The sequence below is a fragment of the Trematomus bernacchii genome, unplaced genomic scaffold (assembly GCF_902827165.1).
Source record: "Trematomus bernacchii unplaced genomic scaffold, fTreBer1.1, whole genome shotgun sequence".
NCBI classification, from domain to species: Eukaryota; Metazoa; Chordata; class Actinopteri; order Perciformes; family Nototheniidae; genus Trematomus; species Trematomus bernacchii.
Window position 1 is genome coordinate 15,356,569 of NW_022987564.1, and position 15,437 is coordinate 15,372,005.

Sequence of the window (15,437 nt, forward strand, 5' to 3'; positions counted from 1 at the left end):
GGGCTAAGTGCCTTACTCAAGGGCACACTAGTGGTGGTGTTCCAGGCGGGATTTGAACTCGCAACCTTCCGATCATCAGCCCACCTCACTATCCATTAGATCACCAAAAAAAAAGAAATGTTTAAAAAAAAAAACATTTTATTTTTTTATTTTTTTATATGAGATCTATTTGTGGCGGACGATATTTAATTGTGGTGGCCCGCCACAAATGAATCGATGTATGGGAAACACTGAAGTACTTTTTATGATTGAAGATTTATGGGGAATTCCTGGCATCTTTTTTTTCAGACTTGCTTAGTTCTGATAGGAAAATAAATCCTTCTCCCATGTTTTTCAGAATTAATTAATACAAATGTTTTTCTTTTTAAAACGAGTTATCAAAGATCACAGGGTTTGCTTTAAATGCGTATTACATCGGTTGTTTGATTAATTTATGTAAAGACGAGGCGTTCCTCAATCTAATTATACTAGAGACCTTGGAAGAACCCTGACCTCATCTTGGGAAATACCTACACAAGCCAGGAAACTGTGACAGGGCACTGTTAAAACCTTATGCAACATGTCCTTAAAAACACATGCCTGAATCATTATGCCGGGCCAACCCGACGAATGGGACAGCATGGTATGGGTGCGCCCTTTTAAAAAAACATACTACTTTATAATTGGAATGGAGTTTTGAAAGCACTTGCATTTTCTGATCAGAGGAGCCTCCGTACGTCAACAATGTCATGTAATGAAGCGTGGGCCTCTGTGCTGTTAGTCAAACGGCAAATAAATAAAAAGTAAGGATGATGTGTCTTAATTATAAAATACATTTTGATCCAATTTTAACAATAGAAGTTAAGTATAACGATAAAAATAAGGATTAAAGGTGTTCAACTTTACAGAACATTTTTCAGAAATTCAATGAGAAGGTATGCTTTTTATCTTCAAGTTTGTCTTTACATAGTAAAAAATAATGTTTAAAAAAAGTATTATAAAGATATAATTCAATATGAGTGATTTTAGATGAGAGATGAAAAATGTATGCCATACCTTTGGTAAGTGCTGGGCGGTCTGTTGGAAAAAGGCACTATTTTTAAATTCAATTAAAAAAAATGTTGATCCCCATATAAAAAACATTATGTTAGATTTATATTCACTCTCTAGTTTTTTATTAAATGTTATTAGTTTCAGAAGATAATAAGGACATTTCAACAACTCAGCACAGGAATTATTATTCATTATCTCTTTGGGAGTTTTGAGCTTAGTCTGCCTATATCGTATTTGTTGGGAAAAGTTTGTAGAAAGATGATTTTTTTGTCTTTTTCTTCCATAGGGATATCTGAAAGCAGTCGGAGAAATGCAGATAATATAAAAGGCCTGAAGAGGAAAAAGGTTGTTGCAGAAAATCGGCTAGAGAAAATTCCCAAATCTCCCGTGAAGAAGCCACTGCAGTTGGAAACACCTGAAGCTGCGCTTCACGGAACATCGTCCAAGGAAACTACACCTTCTTCTTGTTGCTCTTCCTCTAACAGTCCTTCCCACAATCCTTCAGCATCGCCAGGTGGGAACAAAGAACCACAATATGCCCAACCTGTTGCAGCATCCCTTCACAAGGGGTCATCTTCAACCGACACTGAAAAGCTAAAGCAGGAAGAAACATCATCTAGGCCTTCATCACTTGAGCCTGTTGATGGTGAAGGGAGCTCGTTGATTAAAGTGTCTCAATCCAAAGACAGCACCAGCAGAGACCCCAGCTTTGAAGGAGATCCTTACCACAGCAGTGCTTCGCTTGATGTTCTACTTCAGGCCATGGAGCCTGACTTTAGTACACTGGCGGAGAGGAAAAGCTCATTGCAAGTCACAGCCATTGAAAAACCAGCTTCCATCCTTAATGCCCAATATAGTGGTGATTTAACAACAATGCCAGCTGTTAATATTGCTGTCCAGAGCCAACCTTCCCATATGCAGACTTATTATATTGATAAGCAAGGGAACTTTATTGGCATTGCAGCACCAATACAGGGAAATGTGCAGACATCTACACAGGGTACTCCAATGCAGTCCTCTCCACTTGCTACACCGCATTTTATGCCTGTTGCTTCAAATCCAGAAAAGCCCAGCTTGCACATGAGCTTTAATACTGGACCATCCACTATTCCCCATGCACCTGTTCCCTCAGGCTCTAATGCGTTGCCACAAAGCCAACCACCAGTTGTTCACACATGCCAGTCCCTTTCAGCAACAGTTCCCAGCACCATTCAGGTCCCAGTCACACCTGGCAGCAACCAAGTCCAGATGACCACTGTGATGAACTTTGGTGCTGACCAGGTTTCCAAGGACCAGAAGCTTAAGAAGCCCGGAAAGTATGTGTGTGAATACTGTAGTCGGGCATGTGCCAAACCCAGCGTGCTGCTCAAACACATCAGGTCTCACACAGGAGAAAGGCCATACCCCTGTGTTACTTGTGGCTTTTCTTTCAAAACTAAGAGCAACCTGTACAAGCACAAGAAATCACACGCTCATGCTATAAAACTGGGTCTCATTGCACGCTCTGAATCTGGAGGTGGCTCGCTCTCTCAAGAATCGGACAAAGCCCTAGGGACACATTCGGAGGCGGAAGACAGCGGGGACAGTGATGAGGATGGCAGCACTGCAGACTTGGACCCTGACTCGTCACAGAGCAGTGTGGCAGCTTTGTCCGAAAATAGTTTACAGAGTGCAGGTACAACCCAAGCAAGCCACGGGGAAGACGACTCGGCTTTGTTTGAGTCATTTAAACAAACTTCCAGTGAGAGGGCACATGAGCCCAAAGTAACAGCTTCACTTCCAAAAGTTGTTGTATACCCAGTTAATGTCTCCCCTCTGAGGGCAGATAGCCCGAGAGTCACATGTGCAGCACCTGAGCAAGCAGCCTCACAACGGCAACGAGAGTTCCAGATAGCCAACATGAGATCAAGCATCACAGTCCTGTCATCTCTCAAAGAGGTGGACGGTACAAATCTTTCACTGGATACTGTGAGTGAAGATGAAGACCACCAGTGCAAGTCTCCCCTGTTAGGTGGACACGCTCAGCTTCAGAGGCAACAAGCAACAGACTTTTCCCAACAGCAGCAGATCAAATGTCTACTAAGCCCTCGCAGTTTGGGAAGTACCGATTCTGGCTACTTCTCACGTTCTGAAAGTGCTGACCAGGCAATGAGTCCACCCAGCCCATTTGTTAAGATTACTCCACCGGTGGACATCGACATTGGGAAGAATACTCTTCCTAATGTCCCTCCTGTGGTTGCAACAGTAATGCATGTAGCAAATGAGCAAAAGCCACGTGCAACGGAAGGACAGATGCGTCCACCATTAGAAGTCAGGGCACTCTCTCTTGAAGAACGCATTTCAAAGTTAATATCTGATAATGAGGCAGTAGTTGACAACAAGCAACTGGACAGTGTAAAGCCAAGGAGGACATCTCTGTCAAGGAGAGGTAGCATAGACTCTCCTAAATCTTACATATTTAAAGACTCTTTTCAGTTTGATCTCAAACCAATGGGAAGAAGGTCAAGTTCCAGCTCAGATATTCCCAAGTCTCCCTTCACTCCCACAGATAAATCAAAGCCAGTATTTCTCCTCTCTGTACCTTCCCAATACCCGCCAATGGATTGTTTGCCAATAACAAGAAGTAACTCAATGCCTACTACACCAGGGCACTCAGCTCTTCCCCTTAACGTTGCCCCCCTCCCCCACCCTCTGCGAATTTGTCAGTCATTTGACGACAAAATTAGTTTGTATAGTGATGATGTATTTTCATCAGCCCCATCAACCCCAAACCAAGCAATACATTCTCGTACCTTAGTCAGACAAGTAGCAGTTGAGGACTTTTCCACAAGTGAGGGGCATGGCCTCCCTACTGTTCGCTCCATGGATGAGGGCTATCATGGTCAAAGCAGTTCCATAGAGCTGATACAAAGAAGCAGATCTTTCGAGCACAGTCAAGACAGAAACAGAAAGCCTCAACAAAATAAAGGCACAATGTATGAATGTGAAACATGTCGTAATCGGTACAGAAAGTTAGAGAATTTTGAAACTCACAAGAAATTCTACTGCTCTGAGCTTCATGGTCCAAAAAACAAGCCAATCCCAGTTAAAGAAGCTGATCAAGATGTTTTCCATGGTAACATAATGCAGCCTATAGTCCCCAGATCAACTAGCGGCTCAGGGATACTTGATCAACAGACATCTATTAGGAAGAGAAGGAAAATGAAAAGTGTTGGAGATGAGGATGATCAGTCTCCTACTGACACCAATCCACCTTGTTCAGTTAGTTTTGAGCTACCAACAGCTCTGGCAAGTCAGACTTTTGCTCAGCATGCTGTAATAGTAGACATACAGCCCAAAAATAACCAGTCCAAGCTACCTCAGATTCAGCTCATAGCAAGAGGTATTAACACTTTAGATTCCAGACTGTCACCAATTCGAGAAACCCAAATCATCACTTCTACTAAAGGAGAGTTGCAAAGGCAGGGCAGTGGTACTTCTGTCATTAGACACACAAACTCTCTAAGCCGACCAAATTCATTTGAGACTGAATCTATTGACAGGGCCTCTCCTGTTGATATTGAGAAGGATCCCCTCAACAAGCACAAAACAGATCCAATAACAAATGTTTCATCCGATGGCTACCATGACCAAATGTCTAATTCCAAGAGTGTTGACTATGGAAAACAAATGAAGGAACAATGCACTGTTGGTGCAGTAGTAGCAGTTGTTGAAAACTCTACTCCTGTCCATCAGTCTCGTCTGGTTCGGCAAAATAACATTCAAGTTCCTGAGATTCTGGTCACAGAGGAACCCGACAGAGATCATGACACGCAGACTACTGAGCCAGCAGAAAAGCCTCACGATCAGTTCAATTGGCCTCAGAGAAGTGAGAGCTTGTCTAAAGTACCAGCAGAGAAACTCCCGCCAAAAAAGAAAAGGATTCGTCTCGCTCAAATGGAACACTCCTCAGGTGAATCCAGTTTTGAGTCCAGCCTCTCGCGAAGCCTCAGCAGGGACAGTAGTCTTTCTCGTTGTTCCAGCATATCTGCCTCTTTTGAAAGAGATGAGCCATCTAGGTCAGAGAGCCCATCTAGAGGGGAGTCTGTCAGCAAAATTGCAGAGCCTTCTCAAGGTTTGCCAACAGCCTTCAACACCCTTGGTGTGCCTGGAATGATGAGGCGTGCCGTATCTGAACAAATTACTTACACTCAACCCTCTGTGGAGATTTCCTGTGAATACCGTAGCAAGTCCTTTGACTGTGGCAATGTATCTCCTAGGAGATCTCTTTCACCTGCTGGCCAGCATAAAATTGGACAAATCCCCCAAGTTACCCAGGTGCCACTTATTGAAAGAAGACGGGGGCCATTAGTTCGCCAAATGTCTTTAAAGATTAGCCCCGAGAGTCAGCAACCTGTTCGAAAGGCTGTTTTACCTCTAGATAAACCTCCCATTACAAATGTTAGCTCTTTAACTCAGAATCGACCCCAGCAGATTCACATTGCCAATAGGCGCATCACGGCTCAGCCTTTTGTCTTGCATCCTGGAGAAGCACCTTTGCAAAATAATGAGCAATTGATGCAAAGTATTCATTTGGGTAGCCCAACTCAGCAGCCTCAAGTCCACGGCCTTCCACACCCTTGGCACCAAACATCAAGGGTTCAAATATGCCATAAATTACAACAGCCGTTGAGCCAGATCTTAGTCTGTCGGGAAAATATCCCAAACAAACCAGCCGACTCTGAAGAAAATAAAAGTTTTGTGCCCAAATACCAATTGCAGTGTCCCTCTCTGAGAGCAAGCCAAACATTTCCATTCTCCAGCACACAGGGAACTCAGACAGCCTTGCCACTTTTAACCATACCCATTGCCAATCCAATTATGAGCATTACAAAGTCTACAGATGTCCTCCAAAATGTATACATTGGTCAACCCACGCAACAAGCCTCTGAGATTAAGACACAGACTGTTGTTTTGTCAGTTGAACAGCACAGGGCCACATTTGATCAGACCCATGCTGGTGCTATACCATTGCCACAGATCCTTATAACTCATGAGCAGATTCATCATCCGCCCTCTTTGTCCAATAAGAGTTGCCTCTCATCCACTCACAGTGTAGAGAGTGATACTCATGCTGTAACAACTGCAAAGAAGGATGCCTCGAAAACTCAAATAGTTAGCACACATAAAAATGCTGGAGAACGAGCACCTTCTCTTGGGTCCTTACATTGCACACAGAAACTGGCATCAGTGACTCTATGCCCGCAGCAGGAACCCACTGCCTCCAGTAAACGAATGCTGTCACCGGCCAATAGCTTGGACATCTACATGGAAAAGCACCAAAAGCGGGCTAAGGATGAGCATGGTGTGGCCTGCCTAACCGATGGAAGGTCAGTCAATTATCTTAATTCCAAGATGTCAGAGGTTACCCGGCAGCGGAAGCTAACACTTGTTAGGCAGGTTTGCACAACTGAACCGGTGGACAGTCCCATTGAAACGGAGGCCCCACCTCTGCTGCAGGACAAAACAAATGGGGAGAAAGACTCACAGGCCACTGATGATGTTAAGCCTATGTCACCTGACAGTGTTGGACTGAATAAAGACACAACCACTGTTATTCATGAGGAGGCTGGTCCTGCCCTGAATACTACGACTGGTGGCCAGGGAACCTCCATCCCAGCTAATATCACTCTGAAGCCTCAAGAGAAAGCTGAGGAACAAAGATGGACTCCTGCTAAATGCCTGATAAGGCCCTCCAGCTTCCACGGTGGTCAGGTGAAACTGACCACATCTGTGTCTGTGGTTAACACAAAAGACAGTCATCGCCTGTCTTTTCCCAGCCTGAAAACTGCTACCACTTTCACATGGTGTTTCTTGATGAAGAGGAAACCTCTTCATGTTCCACAGACTGACCTGAAGACTTCAGCATATGCTGTCTGGACTGTCAGCCCCAACAACCATAACCCGCTTGGGTTGCCCACCAAGGTGCTCATGTCTCTGTTTGACTCCAAGCAGACATCCAAGAAAATACACTACACCTCGGCCATAAAAACTAGCGGGAAATCTGACATCTTGTCTTACTCAACCAAGCTGAAGGATGTCATGCCCAGGGTAAGAACTAATCCAAGTTTGATTTTTTTAGATTCTCTTATTTTGCTACCTTGTTTCTTAAATAAAAGAAATCAATGACTTTTCTCTTTCTGCAGGTACCAATAATCCAGAAGTCTTTATCAGTTGAAACCAGAAGTAAAGTGCTACCAGAATCTCAGGCCAGCAACGACTCAGAAAAAGAAGCAACATCTAAAACAGAACCAAGACGGGTCAAAATATTCGATGGCGGGTATGATTGAATAACAAAACAATTATTTCAAATGATATGACAATTAACTTTATATTATACAGCAATAAGAAATGTTAGTTGCTTGGTTTTATGTGTAAGCCTTGGTACTTTTGCAACCCCCAGATACAAATCGAATGAAGAATATATTTACGTACGTGGGCGTGGACGCGGTAAATACATCTGTGAGGAATGTGGGATCCGCTGCAAGAAGCCGAGCATGCTACGCAAACACATCCGCACCCACTCTGATGTCCGGCCATACCACTGTGTCCACTGCAATTTCTCCTTCAAGACAAAAGGTGAGACGTCAGCAGATATTCAGTTTAAAGCCACTGCTTCTCAATTCATGTGAATAAAGTACAATACATGTAATAGTCAGATGTTTACCATCTATGGGATTTTTCTAAACCTACTTTTATTGAATTTTAATATAGTGCACTTCATGTGGTTCTACATTACTGAATACATATATAACCTCATGAATATGCTAACATGAATTAAAAAAAAAAATATTTCACTGATTTTATATCTGAACATACAATTCGTCTCCTCACAATTCACATTTGAGACAGTGTATTGTTATTTCCCTAAACTGTTATTCTAACTTTCCCTTTTATAAAATTAACGACAGTGTTTTACCATCTCTCAAACCAAGACAGTGTGATTCACCGTTTGCTATCGAACTTGCCTACCCACGCCACACTGCAGAACAGTACTCGATGTCAGAGCAACCCACGTTCATTTAAAAATGTCTTTATCAGTTACTCACCCTGTATGTACAGCTTGCCCAAAGACCGCATTCTCTTACATAAACTCCTTCTGTGCTATTGTTCGAGCTCTACCCACCTGTAAGACCTTCCTGTCTCTCCTCTTGCAGGAAATCTGACCAAGCACATGAAATCCAAGGCCCACAGTAAGAAATGCATGGAGATGGGGGTTCCTGCAGGTCTCATTGATGATCAGGACGCAGAGGACTCAGGTACACTGCTTATCTGTAAAGGAAATACATACCGAATCAAATGAAATAATCTCTGTGATTAGACTGTTTTTACGGTTATAAACTTGCCTTAATACACTTGTTTACCCCATTTGCTTTAGTGTCAAACAACAGGATTGCCCTTCTTTAAATAGTTCCCCTGTTCGTGGTATGAGATATAAAACACAGTTTGTGTCTCTCGCTTGTGCTCTTTTGCCATGTTGATCAATAGCTTCACCATGGTCTAATTAGAAATTCTAAATGCAGCTTCTTCCTCTGTTAACTAAAAGCGCATGTGGGCGGCATGCACAGCGTTTAGAAAGAGGAAATTGCTGCGTCTAATTTTAGAAAAAGAGAGAGAGAGAGGAGCTGCCTGAAAGCATTCTATGGTCTCAGTCTCTTAAGAGCATATTTGTTTTTCCTCCTCTGCCTGCGATGTAGCTCAGGGGCGTGTGGTGGTGTAGGGTGTGCAGCACTGCAGCAGCAGCTCAAAACATCGCTGAATTGCGGTGGATTTTTCTAACTGTGTGAAAAAAGCCTCCATGATAAAGAAGAAAAAACAAGGGATAATTTACCCCCAAAATAACTAAATATGCGAATAAATTACTCACTTGTGTAACCTTGAATTAAAAATGACAACTTTTTTTTCCCGTCTGCCTATATACTGAATAAAGAATCCAATAAGGGGTGCATTTACATACAAATATGACATTTTCCCCACAATTTCAAGGTGTCACAGGAAGTCATTGATATTCCAATGAAGATTTTGGGGAGAAATACTACCAAATAGCTTCTTTCAGAACAACTCAAATGATGACTCATATGTGCTGTAAATCCACCCAAGAATAGTCTTCCATCTTACATATTCTCTCATCTGCAGGAGACCGGAGTCAAGTGAGCAGTGCCGACCGGCAGGATTCGGATGGTGACGACTCCGATGGTGCTGATGATGAGGACAATGATGACAACGAGGAGGAAGAGGAGGACAGCCAGGCAGAGTCTGGCCTTTCTACCAACCCATCTGTCTCTGCCAGCCCTCAGCACATCCCATCCAAGGAGGCCGAGGTCCCTCCTAGCAACCTCCTAGCCCAGATGTCAATCAGCTCAATCTCCCTGTCTCTCTCCCGGCCTCCCGCTCCTGAATCCCACACCACATCAGACTCTGTCCCCATGATGAGCCCTGTTTCCCTGAGCAAGCAGATATCCATCTCCGGGTCCTGCTGCAGCTCAATGCCACTCCCTTACTCTCCTCCGCCTGTTGCCATCACATCAGACTCCTACACCTCAGACACAGACTCAGTGCACATGATGAGCCCGATGTCGCCATGCAGGCAGATGTCCATCGACTACCCTGACTTTGATGTCCCCCCTAGTCCCCCAGTGCCAAGCAAGGGCTCCAGGATAGGCCAGGTGAGACCCATGTATTTTCATCATGTCTCTCGTCACCGCTCTCCACCCACCTCCTTTCTTTCCTATCCATACCCTTACGTTGAGTCCTGCATGCGAGGCACTTCTACAACGCTTCTGTGAATGCCTTGAAAAAAGGTGAATATTTGTATGCACTCTGATAAGGTTTGGTGGGAATGCAGTTTCATAAAAAAGGGCTGGTTTTTATTTATAAAGTGGGGTTTAATGAGGTCCAAGGTCAGTGTATAACCTACAGTAGATCCTGAGAGGAGTTGGGGAAAAAAGGACTACCAGCAGGGTAAACATGTTCATTAGCCCTAATATCAGGATACCATTCATTTATGTTAAGACATCTGAATTAAATTATCATTTTAGGTTGAAAAGAATACAAAAAAGTATAATCCAATAGAACAATTGACAAGTGTCAGGAAGAAGAAAAAACACTGAATTTGGCAAAGAAAGAAACCTATTGAAAAGAAAATACAGAAAATGTCTTTGATCTTGTTACCTTTTATTCCGCAAGGTAACATTTATGTTATTTAAATGGAGTTTGGTGGCTTTGAATAGAGCGTTGGTAGCGACTTTTGCTCCCCGTCGGAAAGGGGGGGTTGTCAACCACAATTTACTGTAGGCCATACACTGAATATGGATTAGAACCTCAAACAACCACATTTAGAAAAAATCCAAACAATTCCTTTAATCACTTATACCACAATTATGCCACAATTAAGTCAAATATTAAACTTTCTCTCTTTTGAACAGGACGCCTCCTCTGCTCCTCCTGCTGTTGCCAGTGAATCGGGCTTTCCTGTGGACCGGGGCACTCAGACTTCCTCTTATGGCTCTCAAGGTCTCATGCACTTTCCCCCACAGAGTCTATCCCAAACATACGGAACAGAGACCCAGACGCACCTGTTCAGCCACCTGCCCCTGCACTCCCAACAGCGCTCCCACTCCTCTTACAGCATGGTCCCAGTTGGGGGGATCCAGCTGGTGCCCGCTGGCCTGGCAGCTTACTCCACCTTTGTACCAATCCAGGCCGGCCCCGTCCAGCTCACCATCCCCGCAGTGAGCGTCATTCACAGAAACACAAGCCCGTTACCAGCTCCCATCACTCCCCCCCATCCAGAGGGCCAGTCGACCCAGCCAATCAGCAGTGTGTTGCCCTGCTTCCCCTTGGGGCAGGTCACTGGCCTGCAGGCTCAAACCATACAGCCCTTAGGTCTGGAGACACTAAACCTCATGGGGCTGACCAAGACAGGCCTGGCATCCACCCAGCTAATGTCCCAGCAAGGGCTCACCCTCAATGCCACCCTGGGGCTGCAGGTTTTAACTGCCAACCCCACTCCCCACAGCATCACCGGCCCCCAGACACACGTCCCAGGTCTGCAGTTCGTTAACATCGCCCTGCCTGCCCTCATTCCTTCTCTCAGCCCTCTCTCCAGCCTCAGTCCTCTCCCTGGGCTCTCAGACTGGCAGGGCAGCCCCGGAGCTCCGGGAGAACAGCCATCTCGAGGTGAGCGGGGCTGCATGCATGCGTCACAACCCGCCCCTCTTAAAGGCAGCTGCTGTCCAGGGGCGACCCCCGGCAGCAGAGCAGAGCTCACACAGACTGACGAGAGGCAAGAAAGGGTTAAATCCCCACGGCAGCAGTGCTCACCAGCTCCTCAAACCAGAGGTGGTAAGGAGTCGCCCGTAGAGGGAGCTAGTGATCCTGCACCTCCACGACCTCCGCCAGTGACCAGCTGGCAGAAGGTCCTCGATGACTATAATGAGGTGTCCAGTGATGATGAAGACAGACTGGTCATTGCCACCTGAAAACCCAACATGGAAAGCTCTTCTTGTTCTCTTTTTGTAATTCTTGTCACTTTGTAAGACTGAAAACACTTTCAGGGGTTTGTTTTGTTGCAAATCACCTTTCAAAGCACAGATGCTGACATTCATATTGTATGTGCAATCATATAATTATAATAATGACCAATCATTTTATTTGTACTTTTTTTGTTGTAAATGTTGTATAGACAATTGTGCCTTTTATGGAGTTTCTTGTTTAGGAACCTGTACATAATTCAGTAGTTGCTTGTGTTTATTTCAAAAAATAGAAGTAAGGAGAGGCAAAAAATGGAGGATATCAATTTTGTTTGTCATTCGTAAATGTATGGAATTATAAATGTTGTACTGGTATATGTACATTTCTATGGATTATGGGGCAATGTTTCTGTGTACAGATGTTGTGTTCAACTATTTATTATAATCCATCTAGTGCCCATTATGATTCATAAGTCCATAGGTATGTGCATTATGGTAGCTTTACATTGCTGTATCAATATTCTTAACTGTATCAGTAAAAATTTGTTTACAACATTAAAGTGTCTTCACTGTATTTTTGACATATCATCTCGCCATATTTTGAAGGCTTGGTTTGTTTTTATATAAAGTGTTTTTTATCAATTTCGCTGTTTATTACATTTCACATTTAATATTGTGGGGGCCACATTTCTCATTTCAAATTGATCAGAAATGGATCTGCAACAATGAAAATATACAGAAAATGTATCATTTTTAAATAATCATAAATAAGTTTACCAATATTTTAAACAAAAACAGCACAAAAGAAATCACCGGCTTCAGCTTCTTAAATGTAAATATTGTTCTTACTGCTTTATAATTATGAGTACACACATTTGAAAATATCTCTGTTCATAACTATTGCTGATATTTTCCAGAATAAAAAAATAGGATGAAAGGAAAAGTATTTTATATTTTGTGTTTTAATTAAATAAATACATACAGTAGAAATATTTTTGACTAAAAGATCCACAACCAAGCAGCCATAATTTGGGTCAATTTATGATTATAGATTTTTAGATCGATTTTTAAGATTTGTTTTTGTTAAGACAGATGACTACAGTTAATCAGATATATTAATAGCTGATATTTGTTCAACTGCAGCGGCTGTGTACAATCTGAAAACCCCAAACATCTGCATATTCATCATCATCATCATCATGATTATAAAGGGTAGAGCAGCAAAGATATATTGATAAGTTGTCTACGTTTGGACTAAAAGCCAGCTCGTTCGATAATCAATGTATAGGTTTGAGTGAAATTAAATAAACAACAATATCAACATTACCATTTACAGCTTCATAAATGTGAATATTTCAGTTTCATAAACGGAATACCTTTTGTGTTGTGGACAAAGCTACACATTAAGAACATAATCTCAGGGTTTGGGTAACATTTTATAGATCTATTATAGATAAATCTATAATATGAATTGCAGCCGGAATAAAGTGTGACTAACTGTACAGCGAAGATCATTCACTCTAAATCCTTCAGGGAACAACCTCGGGATCCTCTCATCCTCACAATAATACCACTTAATTAAAAATCACTATCTGCCATTCAAACAAGAGGCACAGATTAATAAATGATTCTATTTGGGGTTTTTATTTTATTTTTGAAGAAGGAAGAATGCGCTCTCTGAGGAGCAGAGCCAAACATAGCAACCTGGCCTTAATGAGGGAAAGTTCCCTCTAATCACAAGAGGCTTTACAGTGATATCCTCCTGTGTTCAGCGCATTCAGAAGGTGACTCATCCCTCTCGGTACAGTAAGGCCCCCATCACTTCACCCCTCCCCTGCAGGGCTGACTGTGGGTGTAAGGCTTAAGCTATTGCAAAGCCCACAGAGACCCCTAGAGGACAATAGCTGCTAGTGCTGACAGAACAAACTGCAGGCCGCTGAAGTGAAGAGCAAACCAAGAGTCTCCAGTCACACATCACAGCTGCATGGTTCAACCAGCTGAAGCTAAATGTCCACAATCCCAAAAATGTACTTTTTTTAATGAGATAAACATATTATACTGTTTTTTGACAAATTATTCTTTCAAAATTCTATATGCTATGACTTTTTTTCATGATCATTTTGACTTACTTTACAATGACATTGTTCGTACAATATTTTCACCATACTACACTATGTTGTTTATTCTGATATTCAAGACATACTAGAGTGTGACTTTTTTACATACTATACTATCACATTTTTTAAACCTTTTTTCTGCAAATGTACGACTAACTATACTCTGCAGTTTTTTCTAAAACTTTTGACATTATATACCTTTTTTTCTAATTGTATTAAACCTTTATTTAACCAGGTGGTCCCATTGAGATCATCGATCTCTTTTTCAAGGGAGACCTGTAATAATAAATGTTCGACATACTCGACATATATTTTTTAGATACTATTCTGTTTCGTTTTTTCAACGTTTTTGACATGCATTTTTTCTTTTTTATATATATTTTTTTTTGCTGTACAACCTATCGACTATGTATGTTGCATTTTTTCAACATGTATGTAATTTTCTCTGAAATGTCAAACGTACTATGACTTATTTTCTGACACATTAAAACTAAAACTTTTTTCTGCAAATGTACGGATTACTATACTTTTGTTTACATTTATGACATAACCTTTTGTTATGATATTTTCGACAAACTGAACAACGTTGTTTTTTAAGCTTATTTTTGAAAAGCTATACTATGTCGTTTTTTGCATATTTTTCTACATACTATATAATATGTCGTTTTTTTCTGATATTTTCGGCATACTAACTATAATCTGTGATTGGCTTCAGATTATGTTTTTTTTAAATATTTTTGACATACTATAGTATAACTTTCACATTTATCCAAACACTTTGTAGACTTTTATATTAATGTTTTGACAAACTATACTTGGATTTCTTTTGGTGATATAATTATGTAACTTTTCATTTCATACAATAACAATGGTTTTTAATGGAATACAATATGTGTACTTGTTATGACATATTATGACATTTGTCATGGAATTGTCCTTATACTTATAGAAATCATATCAATTAAATTTAGAACGTACTTTAATGACTTTACAATATTTTCGACATACTATACTATGACTGTTTTACTAACCAGAAGAGGGCGCCAGATAGCATGTTGTTTTGCAAAAGAGAATAACATTTTATAACCAATATATATATATATATATGTGACCCGCTCTATCGAAATCAGTCGGATGTCGCAACGGCTCATTTCAAAATAAACGTGGATTTGCGTAAAAAACTATTTTTTCGGGGTTCGGGTGTTTTGTTTGATTTTAAATAAACAAAGTCTTGGCTTTCAGAATATGAAACTTTTATTTCCAAAATCACACGATAAATACATTTGTGAAGCTTGTGAAGGGAAGATGACAGGCACCTCTCGCTCGCAATCTGCTCTTCCGTAGCGCAGCCCCCCCTCCCTCCGGCTGAAATTATGAATGTAAGGCATATAGTTATCTAGATAACACGGCGGGGTCCGTTACAGTTTGTTTTCATCTGATTTCAATTAAACAAAGTCTTGGCTTTCAGAATATTAAACTTGTTTCGGCAAATTTAGATGATAAATACAACTATGAAGCTTATAACGGCATATTTACAAGCGGAGAACGGAGTCATTTAACGTCACAGCAAGCATAACAACAGCCGGTGTTTCTCGTGAGTGTTTTCCCCGGGAAACAAACACAATACACACAAACGCAAAAATACACAAACACACACACACACATACACACACACACTCGCGAGCTTCCCCCAGACCAGTAATCCAAACGGAAATATTTCCCCTCCGGACTATTTTGATCATTTGCTCCGCTAATAATCAATCAGATCGATGGATTC

At 41.7% G+C, this 15,437-nt stretch overlaps 1 protein-coding gene across 5 annotated transcripts in view; it reads left to right on the plus strand.

Annotated features, from left to right (window-relative positions):
• The window catches only part of hivep1 (HIVEP zinc finger 1), a 60,072-nt gene extending 47,969 nt beyond the window's left edge, over window positions 1-12,103 (plus strand). For 4 of the 5 annotated variants that reach the window (XM_034124503.1, XM_034124505.1, XM_034124504.1 and 1 more), the window contains 6 exons: window positions 1,319-7,122; window positions 7,218-7,351; window positions 7,475-7,650; window positions 8,229-8,330; window positions 9,208-9,737; window positions 10,497-12,103. In XM_034124503.1, the coding sequence (XP_033980394.1) occupies window positions 1,319-7,122; window positions 7,218-7,351; window positions 7,475-7,650; window positions 8,229-8,330; window positions 9,208-9,737; window positions 10,497-11,552 (7,802 nt within the window). In that variant the 3' untranslated portion in view covers window positions 11,553-12,103. Of the gene's footprint in view, window positions 1-1,318; window positions 7,123-7,217; window positions 7,352-7,474; window positions 7,651-8,228; window positions 8,331-9,207; window positions 9,873-10,496 lie in introns of all 5 variants that reach the window. The other variant, XM_034124508.1, reaches the window with a different exon arrangement.
• The last annotated feature ends 3,334 nt before the right edge of the window (window positions 12,104-15,437 follow it).